The sequence below is a fragment of the Danio aesculapii genome, chromosome 5 (genome assembly GCF_903798145.1).
Source record: "Danio aesculapii chromosome 5, fDanAes4.1, whole genome shotgun sequence".
NCBI lineage: Eukaryota > Metazoa > Chordata > Actinopteri > Cypriniformes > Danionidae > Danio > Danio aesculapii.
In genome coordinates this window covers 70,983,828-71,007,005 of record NC_079439.1, presented here as the reverse complement: position 1 = coordinate 71,007,005, position 23,178 = coordinate 70,983,828, and the positions used below count along the sequence as shown (strand labels likewise).

Here is a 23,178-nt window from a genome sequence, read left to right as displayed (position 1 = left end):
CTATATATGTATTTCAATTATTTGCTTGTGTTACTGGAGGTCTGATTTCGAGAGGAATATAAACTGGAGTTAAGGCTAAATTAATCTCTAAATACACATTACAATATGGATATTTTTGGCGACAATAAAACACAGATGAACACCACTACTCCGACTGAAAACTGGACATCTGTAAGTAATTTTCACAGCTTTAATTATGCATTTCTCATAGTTAAACTATTCTGCAGGCACACTTGGAGATGTGTGTACTAAGATGTGTTTTCTCTTTTTATAAATGACAAAATGATCGCAGTAATTGACGGATATTTGAGTAATGATGATATTTTGATTATATTTGTGGGAAGTAAATGAATCACCGACTTCTGTAACGTGGGATATATTTCCAGCCACTTCATAACTGGGTCATGTCATAAAGTCATTAACATTCTTATCTCACTTTTAATGTTGTGTATGCTAAAAATAAACACATACAGAACAAATACAGATGTTTTCCTCTGTTTTCTTGTCTTTACTGTAGGTATACTCTATAGTTCGATGGATTCAAATGACAATGGCTGTCCTGAGGTAACTTGATGGATTTGAATTAATTAACCGTTAAAATTTTAGATTTAACTGCCGTTACAGTTAAATTTAAACTTTTAACGGTTAATTAAACAATCAAGCGTAAACTAATCTGGTCATCATCCTTGTATAAATATATATTATATATAATATAATTATGTAATAATTTATTTATCTTCTAATCTTTAATAAATAATCTACAATGATGATGACCAGATTATTTTACGTTTGATTCTTCAATTAACGGCAGTTAAATTTAAAATTTCAGCGGTTAATTGAACAATCTTAAAACTTAAAATCATCTGGTCATCATCATTGTATATGTATATATATATATATATATATATATATATATATATATATATAAATATATATATATATATATATATATAGTATTAAACTAATCCTGCGATGTGGTAGATACAAACATTGCCATATCGATGCTCAAACGATATATTGTTCACCCCTTTAAAGTTGTGATAACCCAATAAATGTTAAAATAACACAAAGTGACCACTATGTAGTAGATTTGCACTAATTTATTAAATATGTATGCAAGGTTCTCCGGTTTTTGCACCAAAACTTGCCCAGAAGTCAATCAAAACTAACATTAGCCCAGCAATATCAAACCTCAAAATATTCGCCTATTCGTACAATACATCGTTTACATCGCTGTATGCATTAAACACGGATTTTTCTTTAAAACCACTGTATATTATTTTTTATGACAACAGAATCTTTAGCATTGATAATATATCTTACCTTAAGACTGACAGCACAGCTAACGTTAGCATTTTCTGTCATGTGATGCCGCATGCTATCTATTTAAAGTCTGTGATATCAAAATTGACTATGTCTGTTTTGCTAGCGTGCATTGTTATTTGTTAGATGATCAATTAACCCGTACAAGTTAATGTTTGTTTTGGTACTCTATTATGAAAGTCTGACTATTTGCTTCTACATTTGGAGCGGCTCCTTCTTTGTTGACGTCAGTAACCACCCTCATTTTATCATTAGTTTGCCATGAGGGAATGATGCATAAAGGGAAAGCCCCGCCCCCACTCAATATTCCGTTTCAGTTGGAAGTACATTGACATACTGAAATAAAAGTCTCAGCAACTTCCATTTCACGCTGACTTTAAAAATGTAATGTATGCGGTCAATTTCAGAACAGCTCTGGCAGAAGTTAATCCCAAACTTTTGAAATTAATTTTAAATTAAAGATAATTAAAAAATCTAAAATAAACTTTCAAGAAATTCAGTAAAATTATTTTGTTAAACAAATGACTTTCTTTAGATTAGAAAAAAAGCCATTCTATTGCCATGGAATATATGTTGGTAGAGTAAAACATTTCAACACCACCATATCAATATAATTAATAATATATCAAACCGTTAACCCACGAATTAAAAAAATACAGCAGCAATAAAGTAGGCCAATTCAGCAGGAAAATAGTGTACTTGACAACCCTTCATGTAAGAACTTGTACACGTATATATTTCAAGGTCTTTTGAAAGTTTTGATTCTGATTGGCTGGAAGGTGTGCAATAAAGTCTGTTAATGCACAGGTAGATTTGATCACAGTCTAAATAAATCCTCAAACATAAGTAGATTCATATTCATAGTTATTTATATTATTTCCCTCTCAGCATCTTAGGTGCTGGCTCCATCATCCTGTACGCAGCTTTTCAAAGACTAGTGAAAAAGCCAGAGGTGAGACTATACGTTATGCTGTCTATATATGTCTAATATAGCAATATATTGAACATTTTGAGGACAGAAATACATGTTTGTTGCAGGTTCTACCGCTGTTCCTCTTGAGTTTGACAGACCTGCTGTTAGCATTAAGCTGGCTGTGTGGAGGTCTGCTGTTCACCCAGTCCTGCAACTCTTATGCTACATGCTACAACCTTCACATTGTGGAACAGGTACAACACATTCAATATATCATCCAGATGTAATGCTAAAATCTCAGGCAAAGAAAAAGTACATCCATTTACACGTCATGCTTTCATATCACTCTTCCACTTCCACTAATAAAACCACATTGCGCAGACAGAAGTCGTGTTTGATTGACTGTTGCGTGTTCACATCTGCGGGTTCAAAAACATTACACTGAAGGTCAATTTTTACTGATATACCAGTGGGCAACACATTTATTACAGTATTTTTATTATTAATAATACAGTGCGTCATATTATTAAATAGTCTAATGTACATTCAGTGTTTGTATTAATGTTATATTTGTATTTTACGCATTTTGATGCTTTTTTTACAATATACAAAATTCCATTAATAGTAATGCTAATATTAAAAATACAGTGTAAAAAATATATATTGTTGACTCAACTCTATTTAAATAGTATAAACAAATTAGTAATTAATTCAAATTTAATTAAATATATATTTATTCAAAATAATGTGTAGTAAATATAGAAATTAACATTAACCACGATCAATAAACTATTTTGAAGTATTTTTATTTAGTTTGTTGGTTATTTACTAAAAATACCGTGTATTAAAAGTACATAGTTAGTTCATGTTGGCTCAGCTCCATTAATAATAAATAAATAAAATAATAAAAATGAATTAATGACTAATTAAAAAAAAAAAAAAAAAAAAAAAAAAAATATATATATATATATATATATATATATATATATATATATATATATATATATATATATATATATATGAGCAATATCACACTCACAGCAGTGTGATGTGGCTGTATATCAGCACTGGTGGCAGGCGTGCGTTGGCTGGAGGCCGCAGGTGTCCCACCAGTGAGGATATACAGCCACATCGCACTGCTACGAGTGTGATATTGAGTTTATATAACAATTCGACTGCATAAACATGTGTATAAATAAAGAAAATCAAACCTGGAGCAGCAGAAACCGTTGCTTCTTCACCAACATCACTTTAGAGCTAGTGTTTGAATCATTCTCTAGTGTAATGTCTAAAGTGAAGACAAAACAGGTGACTTTGCTCACATTTTAAGATTATAATGCTGAACGGCATGAAATGCCATCAGTCTACAGAGATATCTTCTTACAGTGTTACAGTCTACAGTATTTCTCTGTTGCAATCGGGATTTCACAATAATTAACCCCGAAAAAAGCAGCGCAATCACTACCAGACTGCTGTTGTGTTTGCGATAAGGAGGGGGTGTTCGGGGGTGAGGTCTCTGAATAACTCTGTTGAGAACTGGAATAGGAAAGTAACTTGATTAAAATAGGCACTGTCCTTATATATAAACTGCATAGTTGCAATGTATACAAAAGAGAGAGATCGACTTAGAATATCACGTACCAGTTTAATAATGATTTGATCAGCTGTAGTTAGAAAACACGCCATTTTAATCTTCTAAGCAAGGGCTTATTATGCGGTCCTGGCGCCATCTTATGGATAGACAACGTCAACCGTCTTAGGCTAATGGACACAGATGCGCTGTCTCTCAGAAATTATAAATATTTTGAAATAGGCACTATCCTTATAAATAAACTGCATAGTTGCAATCTAAACAACTACATTCTCCACTAAAAAGACTCAAAAGTGCATGATTTTGTCCATTAGCTGCAATATTTGTCAAACTGTAGTGAGTTTATTGATCAGCTGTCACTCTATGTGGGTGGAGTAATACACAAAGGTGAAGAGGCTGTTCGAGTGCTGTTATTGCAGAATATTACACTGCTATCAGCTAACCAGATTCGAGAACCAGACAGAACTGTTGCATAAATATATATATATATATATATATATATATATATATATATATATATATATATATATATATATAGTTGAAGTCAGAATTATTGACCCTCATTATTAGCCCTCAACTCATATATATTTGCCCTCAATATCTATAAATAAAATTAAAAATATAATTTTTAATGTATATTTTAAATTATCTATAGTAAATATAGAAATTTAAATAAATGTAAAAACGCTAAACACTCTTTGAAAGCAGGTTTGAGCATGCATGTACCACCAAGCCTTCAGGACGGTACTTTCCTTTCATTTCTTAAAATGACAATGCCGTTAATAAATGGAAAGTCCTAAGACAACAAAAGATTGTTTTGAATCTGCATGTAAAGTGCGCATGCTGAATCTATTTCAGCAGCAGTATGATCGATTGCTGGATCTGCCAGAGCTCTGCAGGCTCAAACATGTGTCTCTCATTACTCAAGTATGTTTGTTTCACATTTCGCCTCAAAATCACAGAGAAGGAAAGCACAAAGGTTTCTCTGCAGAAAAAAAAACAAGCTGTTCTGAGGCCAGACATTAAAGCCAGCACCAAACAAAACACAGAAGTGGGACAAAATCTGAGAGGGAAGTGGAGCAGCAAATTTGGTTCATATTCTTTGTCCAGATATGATTACTTCTGCTCCACTTATGAAAATTACACATGAGGGTGTGAGTGAACGTCACAGCTCAAAGTTCACTCAATGTTGTTTATAAACGCTTTTCTTTATTAGATAAAGTAGGGTTCCTTTAGATTAGAGCTGTAAAAAATGAGCAGTTTTCCCTATTTTGTGATTCATTTCTTTATGTTTCCTGTTTATTTATGCTTTTGAACTGCATTATGGGATCTTGATTTTTCTTCCAACAACTTTAAACCTTGAAAAGTTTTAAAAAAGTGACATTTATGAACTTTTTTATTAGTTTGCAGTGCTATATTGTCTGGGTTGGTGTTGTATATTCACTACAGAAACCTTGTAATATGCTGCCAGCACATTTTCTGCTATTTTACACACTTATTTCTCTATATATTAGTATTTCTTATACATGATATTGTTTCAAACGACTAAAATGTCAATAAAAGTCACTTTGTTAAACTGTAGAGTTGAATTTTCAACATCAAAAGTCGACAGAGCAGAGATCAACATCCCATAATGCAATTCACAACCGTAAATAAACACTTGTGAATCACAAAATACGGAAACGGTTCATTGACAGACATTTTTTACAGTGTATTTATTATTAACTATGCTTTTTAATCATTTATTTATTTGATGATATTAAAATACACAGGCAAAAGATATTTTTCAGATCTAATCCATTCTAATCAAGACTAAAACACTGTGTCAATGTGCAAACATTTAGGGCTCTATTTTGACGATTCAGGTGCAAAGCGCATTGTGCAAAAGCATTAAGGGCATGTCCGAATCCACTTTTGCTATTTTAAGGACGGAAAAATCCGCTTTGCACCACAGTGCATGGTCTAACAGGGTTGAGCTTATTCTCTTAATGAGTTATAGATGTGTTTTGAGAACAAACCAATCAGAGTCTCATCTCCCATTCCCTTTAAGAGTCAGTTGTGTCGTGCCATAGCGCATTTGCTATTTACGTGGCGGACTTTGTAAGTGGAAAAACTGAGCGCTTCACTAGAGAGAAAACAGTTAAACAGAGCATCTGCAGCGCGAGAATGAGAGATGAGCCTCCTCATTATTTAAATTCACTCTCTTCCATGGATAAGGAAACGTATGCACAGACATCCATTAGCGTACATAATTAATTTAGTTTGTTAAGCGCAAAGATTTGTTTCAAAGCTATTTCTAAATTCAGTTCTAATTTCCAGCAAACGAATAAGTGAACAGTAATAATGAAGTGTGTTAAGAGAGTTATATAATGAAGAGTTATATCCAAATACACATGCTATGGCCCATATGGTCTAAAACCTGACAGGTGGACATATCTAAGATTGTTTTTAATAAAACAAATATAAATATGCAAATAATTAATAATACTGCTAATAATAATAACATTATACAAAAGCAAATTGTCATGAATAAATTAAAAAAGACCCAGAGATGAAGAAGGCATGGAGGCGGTGGTTTTAATATTTATGAAAGATAGAAAATAATTTTTGTAATATTTTAATCCTTTAATTCTTTTTCACATGTAAAGATATTTGCGTATTGCTGTACACCCTGTGTGTATTAAGCAATGTGTAAGCGAGGCGCACAACTAACGCGCTCTGCGCTGGACTTTAGACCAGCTATTATAGTTATAGAACAGTCTATTATAGTTCCTCAATATAGCGACGCGCCAGCAACGCACCTCAACACGCATCCTTTTTTAGACCAGAACTCCTATGGGCGCACATATGAGCGCAAATGCATTTGTTATTTAAACAGCATGCTGCAAAACATCAATACAACTCTTGCGGCGAGCTGAAACTAGCAAACAACAATTGCGTCGCGTCTTGCCGGGTGTATGATAGGGCACCTAGTCTTTAAAACCTGAGCAGACATTCTGATTCTGATTGGCTGTTTTATATATGTTTGAATATTTTTGTATTTTTTTATATGTCTGTGTTTATACATATACACACTACACACATGCATATATTATGAAAATACAAGCTTTTTATTTTGGATGCAATTAATCAGTTAATTAGTATATCGTTTGACCGCACTGATTTAAATTTGACAACTTTTAAAGGATCTTTAAAATGAAATATCTCATTTTTTCCTAGTTGCAAAAACGTAACTTTGCATGCAATCGTGACGCAAAGTGAAATCTATAATAATCTATAGTACCAATTTATAGTAAATGATCTATTCCATTTTCTCAGTTTGTGCAAGTAACACAGCAGTTACTCCAGCATTTTGATCTCCTGCTGTTCAGTGGGCTGTTTTTGATTTCTGGAAACGGGTAATTAATCCTCAGGGCAGTAAAAACGCCCCAAGTTTGGAAAATCCAGCCGGAGATCATGTGAGATTGACTGAGTCACTCCATTTTACAACCTCACCCACACACACATACACACACACACACACACACACACTACACTGACTAAACACAAAAATCTTTATATTATCAATTCATCACATTTTGTTGCAGTATCACCAAAGCCTTCTAACAACAAATACAATATGGATTATAATTAAAATTTCAAAGTAATTAAAAATATTAATAATAATAAAACAAAATGTATATAATAACATTAGTTTCATTCTGCTTAGTCCTTTATTTATCAGGGGTTGCCACAGCGGAATGAACCGCCAACTATTCCAGCTTATGTTTTACACAATGCATGCCTTTCCAACCGCAACCCGATACTGGGAAACACCCAAACACTCTCATTCACACTCATGCACTACGGGCAATTTAGTTCATCCAATTCCCCTGTAGCGCATGTGTTTGGACTGTGGGGGAAACTGGAGCACCCGGAGGAAACCCACACCAACACAGGGAGCACATGCAAACTCCACACAGAAATGCTGAAAACAGCTGGGACTCGAACCAGTGACCTTTGCTTTTGTAAAACAAACAAAACGTTATATTTTCCTACAATTTTTCCCTCTTATCTTTAAAAATATTGTAATTTTAGAAGCTTAAAGGGACAGTTTACCCCTCAAAAATGAAAATACTAACTTTTTACTCTCTGTCAAGTGTTAAAAAACACAAAAGAAGATATTTTGAAGAATGCTGAAAACCGGTAACCATTGACTCCCATAGCAGAATAAACAAATACTGTGGTATACTAATACTCTTTATATTTGACTCACAGTGTAAATGGAGATATAATAAATATGACACAGTGCTCTACTTTAGCCTGCTGACGTTTTTTCATTGTGCAAACTGTGTGTATAGTTACTGCAGACTGTTAACATCGCTAATACACACCCTAATCAAATATAAGTAATACCTATCCAGCTTTTTCAATCAGCTGAGCTCAAAGCAGAACAGAAAGGAGCGCGAGTTTCTATAGTTAGGCATTTCTTGAAAGAGAGATTTGCTATCTTTAACATACAGAAGTTGCTCAATTCAGGAATGTCATTCAGCGGCTCTGCAATAATCCAACCTCAACGCCTACAAACGTGCTGTAAGACAGGGATTTCCAAACCTGCTGATGATAGTACATTTAAAAAGAAAAACAACTTGCAGATCATTTAATAAAGTATAATATTAACTAAATAAAAGTGTGTACTTTCAGGGTTGTGTCTTAAAGAGCACTTTGTAGTATTGTTAAATTAAAGGTACACTGTAAAAGAAATTCATGACAAAAAAGTCAAGACAACATATTTTTATGTTGGTTTAATCAAGTTTAGCGGCGACACAGTGGCTCAGTGGTTAGAAGGTCACAGCAAGAAGGTCGCTGGTTCAAGTCCCAACTTGGCCTGTTAGCATTTCTGTGTGGAGTTTGCATGTTCTCCCCGTGTTGGTGTGGGTTTCCTCTGGGTGCCCCACAGTGCAATTAAATACACTAAATTGTTCGTAATATATGAGTGTGAATGAGTGTGTATGGATGTTTCCCAGTACTGGGTTGCAGCTGGAAGGGCATCCGCTGTGTAAAACATATGCTGAGTAAGTTGGCGGTTCATTCCGCTGGGGTGACCCCTGATGAATAAAGGGACTAAGCTGAAGGAAAATGAATGAATCAGGTTTAATTTTAGCTCAAAATATGTTTGATCAGTTTGATTGATGTAAGTTGAGATGACTAGAAAAGTTAAATTTGATCAATACACTAAAAAAATTAAGTTAGCAAGAATGTTTTTGCAGTGTATGTTTTTTGTGCACTTAATTATGTGTTGTTGACTAACATACTAAAGCACGCAGACATTTTTTTTTTTACCTCTATATTGTATTATTTGATATTTCCTATTAGATATATTATTACTGGAGAGATTTTGGGCCACAGAAAAAATAAATTGTCCAATTACTTTCCTTATTAAGCCTAGTTAACCTAATTAACCTAGTTAAGCTTTTTCATTTGGTTTGATTACTTCAATTTTAGTTTAGATAATGCATCTGCCGTTAATTCTTCTTAGTACATTCAGCAGTTTATTGTTTCAGGGTATCCTCGGGGTCTTAAAAAGTCTTAAAACATCTTAAATTGACTGTAATATTGTTTTAAACAGCTCTTAATTTTCTAAAATCATTTTTAATGTCTAAGTAAAGCTAGCTTATCTTTAAAAGTCTTAAATCTGACTTGAAGAAGCCTGCAGAAACCCTGATCCATATTTCAAAGTTAATATAAGCAATTCAATTATCAAATGAATATTACTAAAGTGGGACAAAAAGCATTTTAAAGTTCAGGTTTTTTTTGCATTTAATAAATCTAAACTATTATATATTTTCAGTTAGTATGACATTAATGAATCAGGTTTAATTTTAGCTCAAAATATGTTTGATCAGTTTGATAGATGTAAGTTGAGATGACTAGAAAAGTTAAATTTGATTAAAACACTAAAAAAAATTAAGTTAGCAAGAATGTTTTTGCAGTGTATGTTTTTTGTGCACTTAATTATGTGTTGTTGACTAACATACTAAAGCACGCAGACATTTTTTTACCTCTATATTGTATTATTTGAAAAAAAAATTGTCCAATTACTTTCCTTATTAAGCCTAGTTAACCTAATTAACCTAGTTAAGCTTTTTCATTTGGTTTGATTACTTCAATTTTTCTCATTTGTATAAGTTTAGATAATGCATCTGCCGTTAATTCTTCTTAGTACATTCAGCAGTTTATTGTTTCAGGGTGTCCTCTGGGTCTTAAAGAGTCTTAAAATGTCTTCAATTTTAAAACAAAAGTCTTAAATTGACTGTAATATTGTATTGTAGGTATAAAATCATTTTAAACAGCTCTTAATTTTCCTATCTCTCAAGTAAATCTACCTTATCTTTAAAAGTCTTAAATCTGACTTGAAGAAGCCTGCAGAAACCCTGATCCATATTTCAAAGTTAATATAAGCAATTATCAAATGAATATTACTAAAGTGGGACAAAAAGCATTTTAAAGTTCAGGTTTTTTTGCATTTAATAAATCTAAACTATTATATATTTTCAGTTTGTATGACATTTGGAAAATCTGGTTTTCTAAAGGCTAGAAAGCACTGTAACAGCCTAATAGTAATATGAGATATAATAGAGATATCTGCGAACGCTGTTTCAGTCTTTTTGAGTTCAGATTGTGGATGTGATCTGTAAATGCTGTTGGTTGAACTTCAGTCAGTTCTGTGTTTGACTTTCACTTCCCCCAGACGCTGTATATGGCCTCCTTCTTCTACACGCTGCACTATGTTTGGGTGCTGTACACCGGCCTGAACGGGAAATATCACAGGAGACTGAACGGGTTTCCAGCAGAGGTGAACAATAATGATCATTATTAGTATGACAGTGAGTCGATACTGTTTACTGTTAATGCTGGAAACACTGACCTTCCTCTTTATTTCAGGCTGCAAGAACTAGAAACTGCAGATGTTTGGGTCCAGTTCTGTCATGGTAAGAAGATTGAGCATAATAACTAAAATAAAACAATAGCACTGAGACTGTTAGCGTGACGTACTGTGATAGAAAAAGACATATTATTTTTAAACTAGTATTGATAACATATACAGTGTTCAGCATATATAAGCACACCTCTCACAAGTCCAACACAGACTCATTGTGAAAACGCACCCCTGTCTACATTTCTGGAGATCCCGAATTGTGTAGCCAGAGCTATGTCTGGCTGAGTGAAGAGTGAAGAAAGTAAAGAGCGGGGCAGGGGTGCGTGTGAGGTGCCAGATCCGGCTTGTTCCAGCACAAACTAAGCCCTGATTGGCAGACTTGATGCGCAGAGAGAGGTTGACTGTGAAGAACGGTTCCAGAAAGCAGGTAGAACAAAAACAAAAGCCCAAACATTTTTAATTAAACAGTAAATAACAGGGTGAGAACATGGTAAAATCTAAAAATGTGGTAAAAATCAGGTTGCCACAGGGGCTTTTATTTTCTGGATTGCTTTTGAAAACACTGTCGGTTGGGATTAGGGAAGGGGTTGGGAGTAGACTTCAGTCGGTCAGTCAGTCAGTCGACAGCTCCCTCTGGTGGATTCGTTAAAATAAACAACTGCAAAAAAAGTAGCTATGTCTGGCTGAGATGTTTTTTGTTTTTAAAACGAATGCTATAGGGTGGTATGACGCTGCCGATGCCTTCTGTTTTCTTTTCGCGCTACCAGCTGACTGCTTACCTCCGTGTGCACAGTGTTTACGCTGTTACCAGTTTGCCCGGTGGCTCGGCACTTACGTCGGCAGCAGTGTTTAATTTATAAATTGCGAGGTCCCGGAACAGATCGGGAAAACGGATCCGACATGTTACCAAAGGAAGAGCAGGGAAGGGAGGGTGAATTTGCGGAGGAAAGTGAAGAGTGGGGCGGGGGTGCGTGTGAGGAGGGGGATCGGTAAAATGAGAAGCCAGATCCGGCTTGTTCCAGCACAAACTAAGCCCTGATCGGCAGACTTGAGATGCAGAGAGGGGTTGACTGCGAAAAACGGTTCTGGAAAGCAGGTAAAACAAAAAACGAAAAAATTCAATTAAACAGTAAATAACAGGGTGAGAACGTGGTCAAATCTGAAAAATTTGGTAAATGGTAAAAATCAGGCGGCTGCGAGGGCTTTTCTTATTCTGTATTGCTTTTGAAAACACTATCGGTTGGGTTTAGGGAAGGGGGTGGGCAGGGGCTTCAGTCGGTTGGTCAGTCAGACGACAGCGGCCTCTGGTGGATTTACGGGAGAACAGCAGGCACGAATGGCATTCGCCAGGGAAATTTGAGATCCGAAAATGTGTACACAGCTCCCTCTGGTGAATTCGTGAAAAAAAGCAACTGCAAAAAAGTAGCCCCTGAGATGTATTTCACCATCTCCAGAAATGTATATAGGGGTACGTATCAATAATGAGCCTGGGTTGCATAAAACCTATATTTTTAAAAGGATGCTATAAAATATTATATTTATGCATATATATTAGTTTACTCAGCATTAAAGCCAAATCTGGAGCTTATCTAAGAAAATAACTAGATAACGGTCCAAAAATTAGTAGCCTAAATGTTTATGTTAGGAAAAAATATAAAAAAAAATGTTTAAAAATCAAGAGAAACTAAAACGATATGAAATTTAGTCAAAATTTTGTAGTCTGTCATTTGTTTCGCAATATTTAGCTTGAATTTAAATGTATTTTTCAATCTATTTCTGATGTTCAGTGACTAAAATGTTTAGTCACAGTAATTTAATTAAATATATGCGCTTAATAAATCTGTTTTGTTCAAATTCACCAACATATATGAACTATATTCATTGAGAAATGGAGACAAATATTCAATTTCAAAAATGAGGTGCATTTATATATGCTGAGCACTGTATTTTATAATAATAGTTTTATTTTGGAGAATAATAACTCATCTTAAATATTAAGTTATATCCACAAATGAAGTTTGTATGTGTATTTAGAGACATTTTGTTACTTATAAACTCCCATTATAGCTATTTCTGACACTTTTTTCTGTCTCACAATTTAGGATCTTACTTATTTGGCCATATACAATGTTTCAAAAGTGAAGCTGAAAGTTTGATATCAGCAGACTTGAAGTATAACGTTGTTTTATTTATTAGTCTGATTGTCTGTCCTGATTTATCCACAGTCTTCTGCCTTTACTGCTCACAGCTCCTGTGTTTGTGGCTGGAAATGTGTTTCAGTGTTACACAAACTTCACTCAGCCATACAGGTCAGTCTGTTTCTCACACTCATTATTATTTCTTTGATTAATTGTCATTATCGAGGTGACATGGTGGCTCAGAGGTTAGCATTGTTGCCTCACAGCAAGAAGGTTGCTGTTCTCCCCGTGTTGGCGTGGGTTTCCTCTGGGTACTCCTGTTTCCCCCACAGTCCAAACACATGCGCTAAAGGGCAATTGGATAAACTAAATTGGCCATAGTGTATGAGTGGGTGTGTGGGTGTTTTCCAGTACTGGGTTGCATCTGGAAGGACATCCGCTATGTAAAACATATGCTGGAATAGTTGGTGGTTCATTCCGCTGTGGCGACCTCTGAAATAGAGACTAAGCCGAAAAATGAACGAATGAATATATGACCTGCTGTTTACTATGTTGATGTGATCGTGTTGCAGATGCTTGCTGATGCACACCGGGGCTGTTTATCTCACTTCGTCTGCATCGCCTGAGCTCACAGCATGCAGCATCATTCAGCAATATTGCATGGCAATTTTCCTCGGCACCTTCCTCATCACCATCGTCGGCATGTCGGTGAGCGCTCTTTCACATCAGCACTTTTTAAATTAGAAAAGCTAATTATGATTTAAATAAATGCTATTAGGTTTGGGGTTAGTAGGTTTTTAATTGCTTTTGAAAGACATTTGTTCACTTAAGGCTGTATTTAGACAGTTCAGCCTGAGATCAACATTTACTCACTATTTATTCACTCTCAAATGTCTTGTGTAATATGTATATATTTAAAGAAAGCTGAAACCCTGTAACCAGTCAATGGTTACAGGTTTTCAGCTCTCTTAGAAGGGTTTCTAACATTTTTCAAAATATCTTCTTTTGTGTTCAACAGAAAAAAGAAAGTATTTTTAAGCAGAAAACTCAGTAAAAATCATATCAACCCAATTGTTTTGTACAGCAGTGTACGTGAATATTATTAAATGATAATCAGTGATAAAGTAACTGTATTCCTTCTGCTGGTTTCAGATTTTCATGGGTAAAGCACGCTCTCTGTACAAGCGTGTTGTCACGTCTCAGGGGTTTTTTGGCAGCAGTCATTGGACAACTCTGAGACTCCTGGAGCGACGAATGGTGCTTTATCCATCGGCCTTCTTCTTCTGTTGGGGACCAGGTGAGAAATAGATAAACTATTTATATATATATATATATATATATATATATATATATATATATATATATATATATATATATATATATATATATATATATATATATATACAGCTACAGAACAAACCATTGTTGTCCAATGACTTGCTTAATTAAATTAATTAACGTAGTTAAGCTTATTAAATCCTTTAAATTGAAAGCATACTAATACTAATGCAAAATAACATAAAATATTATGTACTGTCATTAAGACAAAGAAATCAGTTATCAGAAATTGGTTATTAAAACTATTATGTTTAAAAATATCCATTAAACATCTCACCTTAGAAATATTTTAAAAGGAATAAAAATTTTATGGGAAGGGCTAATAATTTTGTATCTACAGTGTGCGTATGTATTAAAATATTTATATACATATATATATATATATATATATATATATATATATATATATATATATATATATATATATATATATATATATATATATTAGAGGTGTGACCCTTTACTTCGCTTGCTTGCTCACTCGCTCGGGAGCAATATTGTGAGACCGCCCACTCCTGTTAAAATTACACCAGAATTACTGACCGCTCCCACGCTTTTATTCGGAAATTTTTTCCTGTGCCGCATGAAATCTGGTCGGGACCCGCTACAATGCACAGGTACAGCCGCGGGAATGCATACAGTCAAGAGGAAAAGAGAGGGGAGGAAAAGTCACGAAGGTGAAATGGGCCATAGTGAGAGAGAGAGAGAAATGGAGAGAAATTGCAGAGAAATAGGGGCTTCTGCTGTAAGTGCCAGTGAAAGACTTTCCAGAAAACACACACAGTGAAATCTTTAAGTATTTGGCGCCTGAAGTGTCGTAAATACCCGCGCTCGCCTCCCTCGCGACAGCACATATGAGATAAATGATGTCAGTACATAATAACCGGTTATGAATATTACTAAACCGATACCGACTTGTCCACGTCTGTATCGCGGTGCACCAAAGAAACAATTAATTTTGACACCCCTAATATATATATACCTTTTTAAAATTATATACAATTTTGTTGACATTTTCTAAGTTTGTAAAATTGTTTTGCAATATTTCTTAAATTTAATTGTATTATCTTTCTATTTCTAAAGATGTTCGGTGACTAAAATATTATGTTAATAAATATATCTGTTTAATAAATCTGTTTTGTTCAAATGCACCAAAATATATTGACTATATTCAATAAGAAATGGAGAAAAATATTCATTTTCAAAATTAGGTGGACTCATTTATGCTGAGCATTGAATATCTATATTTAACCTCCTAGGGCTTGAGCACATTTTAGCTCTTAAGTGGCTATTTAAAATACTTTGAATGTTTTATATTGTGTTACAGACATACAGTGTCCTCCTGCAACTGTCCAAAATAAAAAATTTTACTCTCTGAAAGTCAAAGCGAGTTCAAAAAAAAAAGTTATTTATGCATTAAAAAAATCAGGAAAAAGTGTTTTATGTAAATTCGGACCACGGGTCTACATATATGGACATCATTTTTCTCTAAAAGTACATCGTATAAAAAGATGATGCTTATTTTTCTATCCTAATTAGGTTCCAATAAGCCCAAATAGCAAAGAGAAATAAAAAATGCATGTAAAAAAACACCTTGGGCCTTAAGAGGTTAATTAAGGAAAAGTCATCAGTTTGTTAACCCAAATATAATCCTAAATTTTAGAAATAAACTCACGTCTAATCTCTTGTTTATTTTAGCATTATTACTGGCCACCATGATGTTGGTGAAACCGGACATAATAGAGGGAAAGATGGGAGTCGCCCTCTACATCCTACAGGTTCGCCAAAATACTTAAAACTACTGCTACAAAAAAGAAGCCCTTGCTATTATATGTGCCAAGTTATACACAGTTGAAGTCAGAATTATTCGCCCTCCTGTGATTTTGTTTTTCTCTTTTTCAAATGTTTCCCAAATGATGTTTAACAGATTGAGGAATTTTTCACAGTATAGCTGATAATATATTTTCTTCTGGAGAAAGTTGTTTTATTTCGGCTAGAATAAAAGCAGTTTTCAATTTTTAAAACCATTTTAAGGTCAATATTATTAGCTCCTTAAGCTATATATTTGTTCAAATGTTTACAGAACAAACCACTGTTACACAATGGCTTACCTAATTACCCTTACTTGCCTAATTAACCTAGTTAAGCGTTTAAATGTCACTTTAAGCTGAATACTAGTATCTTGAAGAACATCTAGTCAAATATTATTTACTATCATCATGGAAAAGATAAAATAAATCAGTTATTAGAGAGGAGTTATTAAAACTGTTATGTTTAGAAATGTGCTGAAAAAATCTCCCATTTAAACTGATATTGCGGGAAAAAAATACATGAGGGCTAATAATTTTGACTTCAACTGTGCTTATATTGCAATTATATACTTTAAAAACCTTGTTGTTTTTCCTCCACAGGCCCTCACGTCTGCATCTCAGGGTCTGTTAAACTGCCTGGTTTACGGCTGGACGCAAAAGCACTTTCGCTCACTGAGTAGCAGCACCGTACGAGACGCAAACACCCAGACTCCTCTGCTGCGCTCACAGAAACCAAACTACGCTGCTTTACACTCGGCTGCGTCTCTCACTAACTTTGTCTGATGCACAGACGAGTATGTACTTCCATGCGTAAAGCACAGCCACTTGCAATGCATTCAAGGTTTTTCCAGTATCTGCGTTTACTGGGAATCGAACCTGTTGCGAGCGGCACGTTGAGCCACTGGAGAACAACTGACTCTACTAGCAAAATATGCATGCACTCCTTCATGCAGTGGTTGGACTTAAGGTTAGTTTGTGTTGCTGTTATGTTTAAAGCGCCGTTAAGGATGTTCACATACAGTGCTACTGAACCAGAGCTCAACGTTTTTAAAGATTTCAGGGTCTGGTTTGCATGAAAGCCCTTAAAGAGTTAGTTCACCACAATTGAAATGCTCAAATTTTCAATAGGTTTGTTATTAGATCTTCAGAACACAATTTAAGATATTTTAGATGAAATCCTGGAGCTCTCTCGTCCTCTATAGACTGCAATTGTATGTCCATAAAATGACCAAAAACATTGTCAAAGCATTCAATGTGACTTCAGTGGTTCAATTGTAATCATATGAAGCTCCAAGAACACTTTGGCGCACCAAAAATACTATTAAAACAACTTTGTGTGCCTATATCTTCTGTCCCAATCCCAATTCTATTTTTGTACCCCTACCTCTTCCCCTTCCCCTTGACCCTTACAACCGAGTGTAAAGGGGAAGGGCTTCAAAATTTACCCCTAAGAATTGGGATAGCACCTGCACACGACATCATATGTCCTCATGATCTCTTGCTTCATATGAGATCAGACGATGGCGACTGCTGTAGTGACTCCAGTTGTGCTATTTTATTATTTATCTTTAGGAGATCACTGATGGCATATATCAGTGTTTCCCAACCCTGTTCCTGAAGGCACACCAACAGTACACATTTTCAACCTCTCCCTAATCAAACACACCTGAATCAACTTATCATAACATCAGAAGAGACTCCAACACCTGAAGTTAATGGGTCAACAAAGGGAGACATCCAAAATGTGTACTGTTGGTGTGCCTCCAGGAACAGGGTTGGGAAACACTGGCATATATTATGTTATCATAACGATCTAATGTGGCAATAAGAGAGAGAGCTCCAGGATTTCATCTAAATTGTCTTCAATTTGTGTTCTGAAGTGTTAATTGCAGACATTCATTCATTTTTATTTCGGCTTAGTTCCTTATTTATTAGGGCTCGCCACAGCGGAATGAACCGACAACTATTCCAGTATATTATTTACACTATAGTGCATGTGTTTGGACTGTGGGGGAAACCGGAGCACCCGGAGGAAACAAACACAGGGAGAACATGCAAACTGCACACAGAAATGTCAACTGGCCCAGCCGGGACTCGAACCAGTGACCTTCTGACTGTGAGGCGACAGTTGTTACCACCGTGCCACCATAATTGCAAACATAATTTTTTAGGTGAACTGTCCCTTCAAGTGTTTCTGCACCTGCTGCTGGCTTTACTGAGAAACACACAGTTTCATCATGAAGCCTTCTGCAGTGACATGCTAAAGAGTTTCAGATCAGACGCTCGAGTGACATGTAAAGCAGAGAAGAGTTTGAGATGTAAAGCAGGGAAAGGCCAGCGGGGATTATACACATTATACAGACAGTGGGAAACGGCTCTGAAACAGGATCTGAGAGGAACTACTGCTGATGATGAGTTACAACCAAAACAATACAAGCGCTGGACTGTGGTTAGTGTTGCAGGAATCAGTTACTGTGAAAGAGAGTATGAAAAAGGAGTTCCTACTTCTCAATCAGTGTTCATGATGAGTATTTTTGAGCAGGAAAAGACTCTGTGTGTACTTTATCAAGATAGCAGCACTGAATTATGGGAGGAAAAAAGCTTTTAGTTAAAAATGAGGTTCATATTGTCATGGAAATATAAGGGAATTTTACATTATGAAATTAAATTATGAAGTTAAAATGACTCCTAAAGGGAAAGTTTACTTATAAGATATACTGTTCTGTCAGTATTATTAAAACGAGGTTGATAGTCATGGAAATATGAGGGAAATATTTAGAAATTGTGATTTCCATGCTTGGAATTTCATTCATTCATTTATTTCATTCATTCATTTATTCATTCACTTATCCCAATTCACCTGTACCACATGTGTTTGGACTGTGAGGGAAACCGGAGCACCCGGAGGAAACCCACGCGAACTCAGGGAGAATATGCAAACTCCACAGAGAAACGCCAACTGACCCAGCTGAGGCTAGACCCAGCGATCTTCTTGCTGTGAGGCGACAGTACTACCTACTGCGTCGCCTGCTTGGAATTTTACATTATGAAACAAAAATATGAAATTAAATTATGAAAATTATTATATGAAGATAAAAAACACTCCTAAAGGGAAAGATTACCTAAAGGAAATACTGTTCTGTCGGTATTATTTCTGTCCAAATTAAATATTTATATTTAAATAATGTCTAAATGAGTCAAGTTAAATGAAATGAAAATAGGGACAGATCACCTAAAAATACTGTTCAGTTATTATTCGCATTTATATTTGCGTACACATTTTGTATGTGAGTTTTCGACTCTTCTAAAGCATAAAAACACCATGATATATTTGCAGATATTTCAGAAACATGCTCAGTGAACGTTCTTGTTTATCTGAAAAACAATGCTGAAGTCAGATATTCTGCTTTGAGAATGTGTGTGTTACGTGCCAGAACATCTGTCTTTGTTTTGGTCTCTTTAACCCACCCAATGCCAGTTTAGCCAATTATATTTCAGCAGCCCGAGTTGCCTTCATGGAAAACAGTGTATTTCATTCATTCAGTCAGGAAGGCTCTCAAAAGCATGCGCTCGTGACCGAAATGCGACCTCTGGTGGACAGTAGCAGATTCCGAAATGAGACGCAGATTCAGAGTTCCACATGAGGAGGTTATTAAATAGCAAATAATATTAATATTACGAACGTAAACATTAGGTGAGCAGGTTACATTGTAACAGTGTAACCTCACAACACACTTCATCACGAGATACACAGTGATAAGCAATTTGGCTTTAATGAAGCACAGAATAGTGCACTCACTGCACTCCAACTAAATGGTAAGGTTCATGATCTAATTCAGAGTTTCCCAACCCTGTTCCTGAAGGCACACCAACAGTACACATTTTCATTCTCTCCCTAATCAAACACACCTGAAACAACTCATCAAAACATTGGAAGAGACTCCAAAACCTGAAGTTAATGGGTCAGATGAGGGAAACATCCAAAACATGAACTGTTGGTGTGCCTACAGGAACAGGGTTGGGAAACACTGATCTAATTAACACATATTAAACCTCTTTAACATTATTAAATGTAGATGCTGAGTCACTGATATGTGTTGATTTGCGTTATTTCACAGTTCTACAGTTCAATATCAAACGGTTTATTTAATTTTCCCGATCTGAGGTGAACTATCTGCTGCTGCTTTCAGTAGTATGGCAATAAACGTCATGTAAAATGGCATTCAAACTCGCGTTATTAGCATTTAACACTGAATAAAGCACATGAGGTGTACCTGAGGAGATCATTGTCAGTTCTCTGTTGTTCAGCTGCAAGAAATAGTAGCCGCCGTTTCTAATATATCAAATTTAGGTGTTGATTAAAACAAAAACTCCTTTTAATATGGAGGATATTCCTTCTATCGCATACCACTGCTTTTATAAAGAACATGACTTAAATCAGCCTTCAGGCTCGATCGTCAGACTCACTGTTAGTCCCCAATCTGGCAACCTGCACTTGCGTTTGTTTTGATCCACGAGTGCAATACCTAGTTCAACCACTGGGTGTCAAATGTACATACTGCACCTTTAAAGAAATTAAAAATTCCTTCCTTGAATAGCCACAAACTGCCTAAACAACTGAGTTAAAAAGATAATGAACACATCAACAAAGTATTTAAGCTGAAAACACTTATCACTTTATACAAGAAAGCATTAAATAAAAATAGTTAACCAACCTCAAATGGATTACTTTTAACTTTTTGCAGGTTGCAAGTTTTGGTTACACAGACATTAAATATCATCAGAAAATCTTTATGTGTGTCGAAGATGATTTAAAGTCTCAGGATGAGTGAGTCAACGATGACAGAATGTTCATGTTTGGGTGCACTGTCCCTTTAAGTGTTTGTAATAATATGAAGGAACGTATGCATGAATGAGTTTGCATGTTTAAGAGATGTAACTATTCCAAATGAGAGTGGAAAGTCATTGGAAGTTTTGTGTTTGGCAGCATTTTTGTCATGTCTTCCTGGAGTTCAGTCTGTGTGAAATGCTGAAAGTCCTCGTTTAGCAAGAATAGCATGTTGAATTTATTTTCATAATTGTGGGAATTAATCCTGATGTGTTTACATGTGCTGTCATCAATGCTTTTATTTGTACTCTTAGCTTGGAGACTCTTTTGTCCCATGACAGAATGACTGGAGTTTCTTTATCTGATGAATAAGTGTTGTTTATTAGGGCATTTTATGTGTGTGTGTGTGTGTGTGTGTGTGTGTGTGTGTGTGTGTGCGTGTGTGTGCGTGTGTGTGTGTGTGTGTGTGTAGTTTTTGCACTTGTAAGATTCAAACATTTCAATAAAATCTATTGATATTTTATATTAAATTTAGGTTTCTATACTTTTGAAGTGTCTGATTTGATGTTGACCTTTTAAAGATTGTGTTCGCACATGAGACAACCATGTTAAAAAGACAAGTCATGTGGTTCAGATTATCCAGAACACATGTGATTACAGCTCTATGTGAAACTGCCTATAAGATTCAGTCTGGAATTGGGGTCACATTTCAAGCATTTTCATTAATTTTCCTTCAACTTGAATGAGATACAAAAGCTGTGTATTTCACAGTAGTCTGAATCCATTATTAATCTAAAATTATGCTTAAATGTGACAGGGAACACATTAATTGTTAAACTTATTGTTAAACTTTTAAAAGCACTAACAGAGTTGACATCTCCACCATTTTGTGCTTGTTAGCTCAAGATGCTAACCCCAAACCAGATACCACATGTCATTTCTAAAGCAGAATTGTATGTATTTTCATTATATTATTGTTTTCAAACAGTGAATGAGAGATGCAACGAAATATCACAGTAGTTGACTTAATCTATTGGTGTATCCTAAACATTAGGCACAAATTAGCATAAATTATACAGCAAATAATAATCATTGGGAAAGTACTAATGCTGCGTTCACACTAGATGCAAAAGAAGCGTCAAGCTCAAGTGATTTACATGTTAAGTCAATGCAAAGAATGCGAATGGACATCCTGCTGGTATGCGCGAATGAGGCCTCGAATGACGCGATTCGCGCATATGACGCAGCGCGAGTTAAGCGTTTCGCGCGAATCGCTTGAGTTGGAAAATCTGAATGTCAGCAGACATTCCTGCCGTGTTTAACAAACAGGAGCTTTTTCTTGTAGGGACGTGATTATGACGTAACGCCTGTTGTTGGTGTCCCGGGGGAAAATCCTCCTGCCTGACAACAGCTCATCAAACTGGGCTGGGCTCAGTCGGAAGCACCGCTGAAAGCTTCCATCATCCAGGTATAGTTTCTGGAGGAGTTTATGAGCTCACAGACCTGGGTGCACCTCTGAATAGATCTAGTGGACTCCAAACAAATCTATGCTGTTTTTCAGCACATGAACATGGTTATTCTCTCAATAAAATCCATGTTAGCCATTTAGCAACGAAGCTAGAGTCAATGGGCAGACAGAAGCCTTGCCCATTACACAAATCCACGTCTTGTAAAGTGAATTTGACGCGCGAATGAAGCAAGTAAACTCAAAATGTCTGGTGTGAACACAGCATTCGAGTAGTTTTCTCACAAGCGTTAAGTGAGATCTGCTTCCTTCATGTCCGTCACTGTGCTGTTTATCTGACGCAGCCGAGGCAGAGATTGAGGCACACTCGGACAGGCACGTGGGAACGGTGGGTCGGGAGAAACTGCACAAGCCACAAAAACAGCTACATAGTGTCCAGAGCAGAAAATCCTAATATTCTGAAAGGTATCCCTGCTGAAAAATCCATCTTAAACCAGCCTAGGCTCGTTGACTGGTTTAAGCTGGTTGGCAGCCTGGTTTTAGAGAGGTTTTGGCCATTTCCAGGCTGGTTTCCAGCCATTTTCAGCTTGGTCTTAGCTGGTCAGGCTGGAAAATGATCAGCTAAATCCAGCTAAAACCGGCTTGACCAGCCTGGTTTAAGCTGGACATAGCTGGTTTTGGTTGGGCTCCCAGCCTAGCTAGGCTAGTCAAGCTGGTTTTAGCTGGTCATTTTCCAGCCTGACCAGCTAAGACCAGGCTGGAAATGGCCAAAACCCCTCTAAAACCAGGCTGGTCAAACAGCTAAAACCAGCCAACCAGCCTAGGCTGGTTTAAGCAGTTTTTTTCAGTAGG

General features: G+C 35.8%; 1 protein-coding gene across 1 annotated transcript; it reads left to right on the top strand.

Annotated features, from left to right (window-relative positions):
• tmem116 (transmembrane protein 116) lies at nt 1–21,391 on the top strand. Its single transcript, XM_056458836.1, has 11 exons — nt 1–171; nt 518–564; nt 2,212–2,275; nt 2,362–2,490; nt 10,558–10,662; nt 10,752–10,798; nt 12,972–13,055; nt 13,457–13,592; nt 14,037–14,181; nt 15,921–16,000; nt 16,634–21,391. The coding sequence occupies exons 1-11, from the start codon at nt 106–108 to the stop codon at nt 16,814–16,816; spliced, it is 1,086 nt and encodes a 361-aa protein (XP_056314811.1). The 5' UTR covers nt 1–105; the 3' UTR covers nt 16,817–21,391.
• The last annotated feature ends 1,787 nt before the right edge of the window (nt 21,392–23,178 follow it).

Excerpts from the sequence above, each read along its gene's own strand:
- tmem116 (XM_056458836.1), top strand. The coding sequence starts at position 106 with ATGGATATTTTTGGCGACAATAAAACACAGATGAACACCACTACTCCG. Across the intron at positions 172-517 it reads CGACTGAAAACTGGACATCT|GTATACTCTATAGTTCGATG; the intron begins GTAAGTAATTTT and ends TCTTTACTGTAG. Across the intron at positions 16,001-16,633 it reads TCGCCCTCTACATCCTACAG|GCCCTCACGTCTGCATCTCA; the intron begins GTTCGCCAAAAT and ends TTTCCTCCACAG.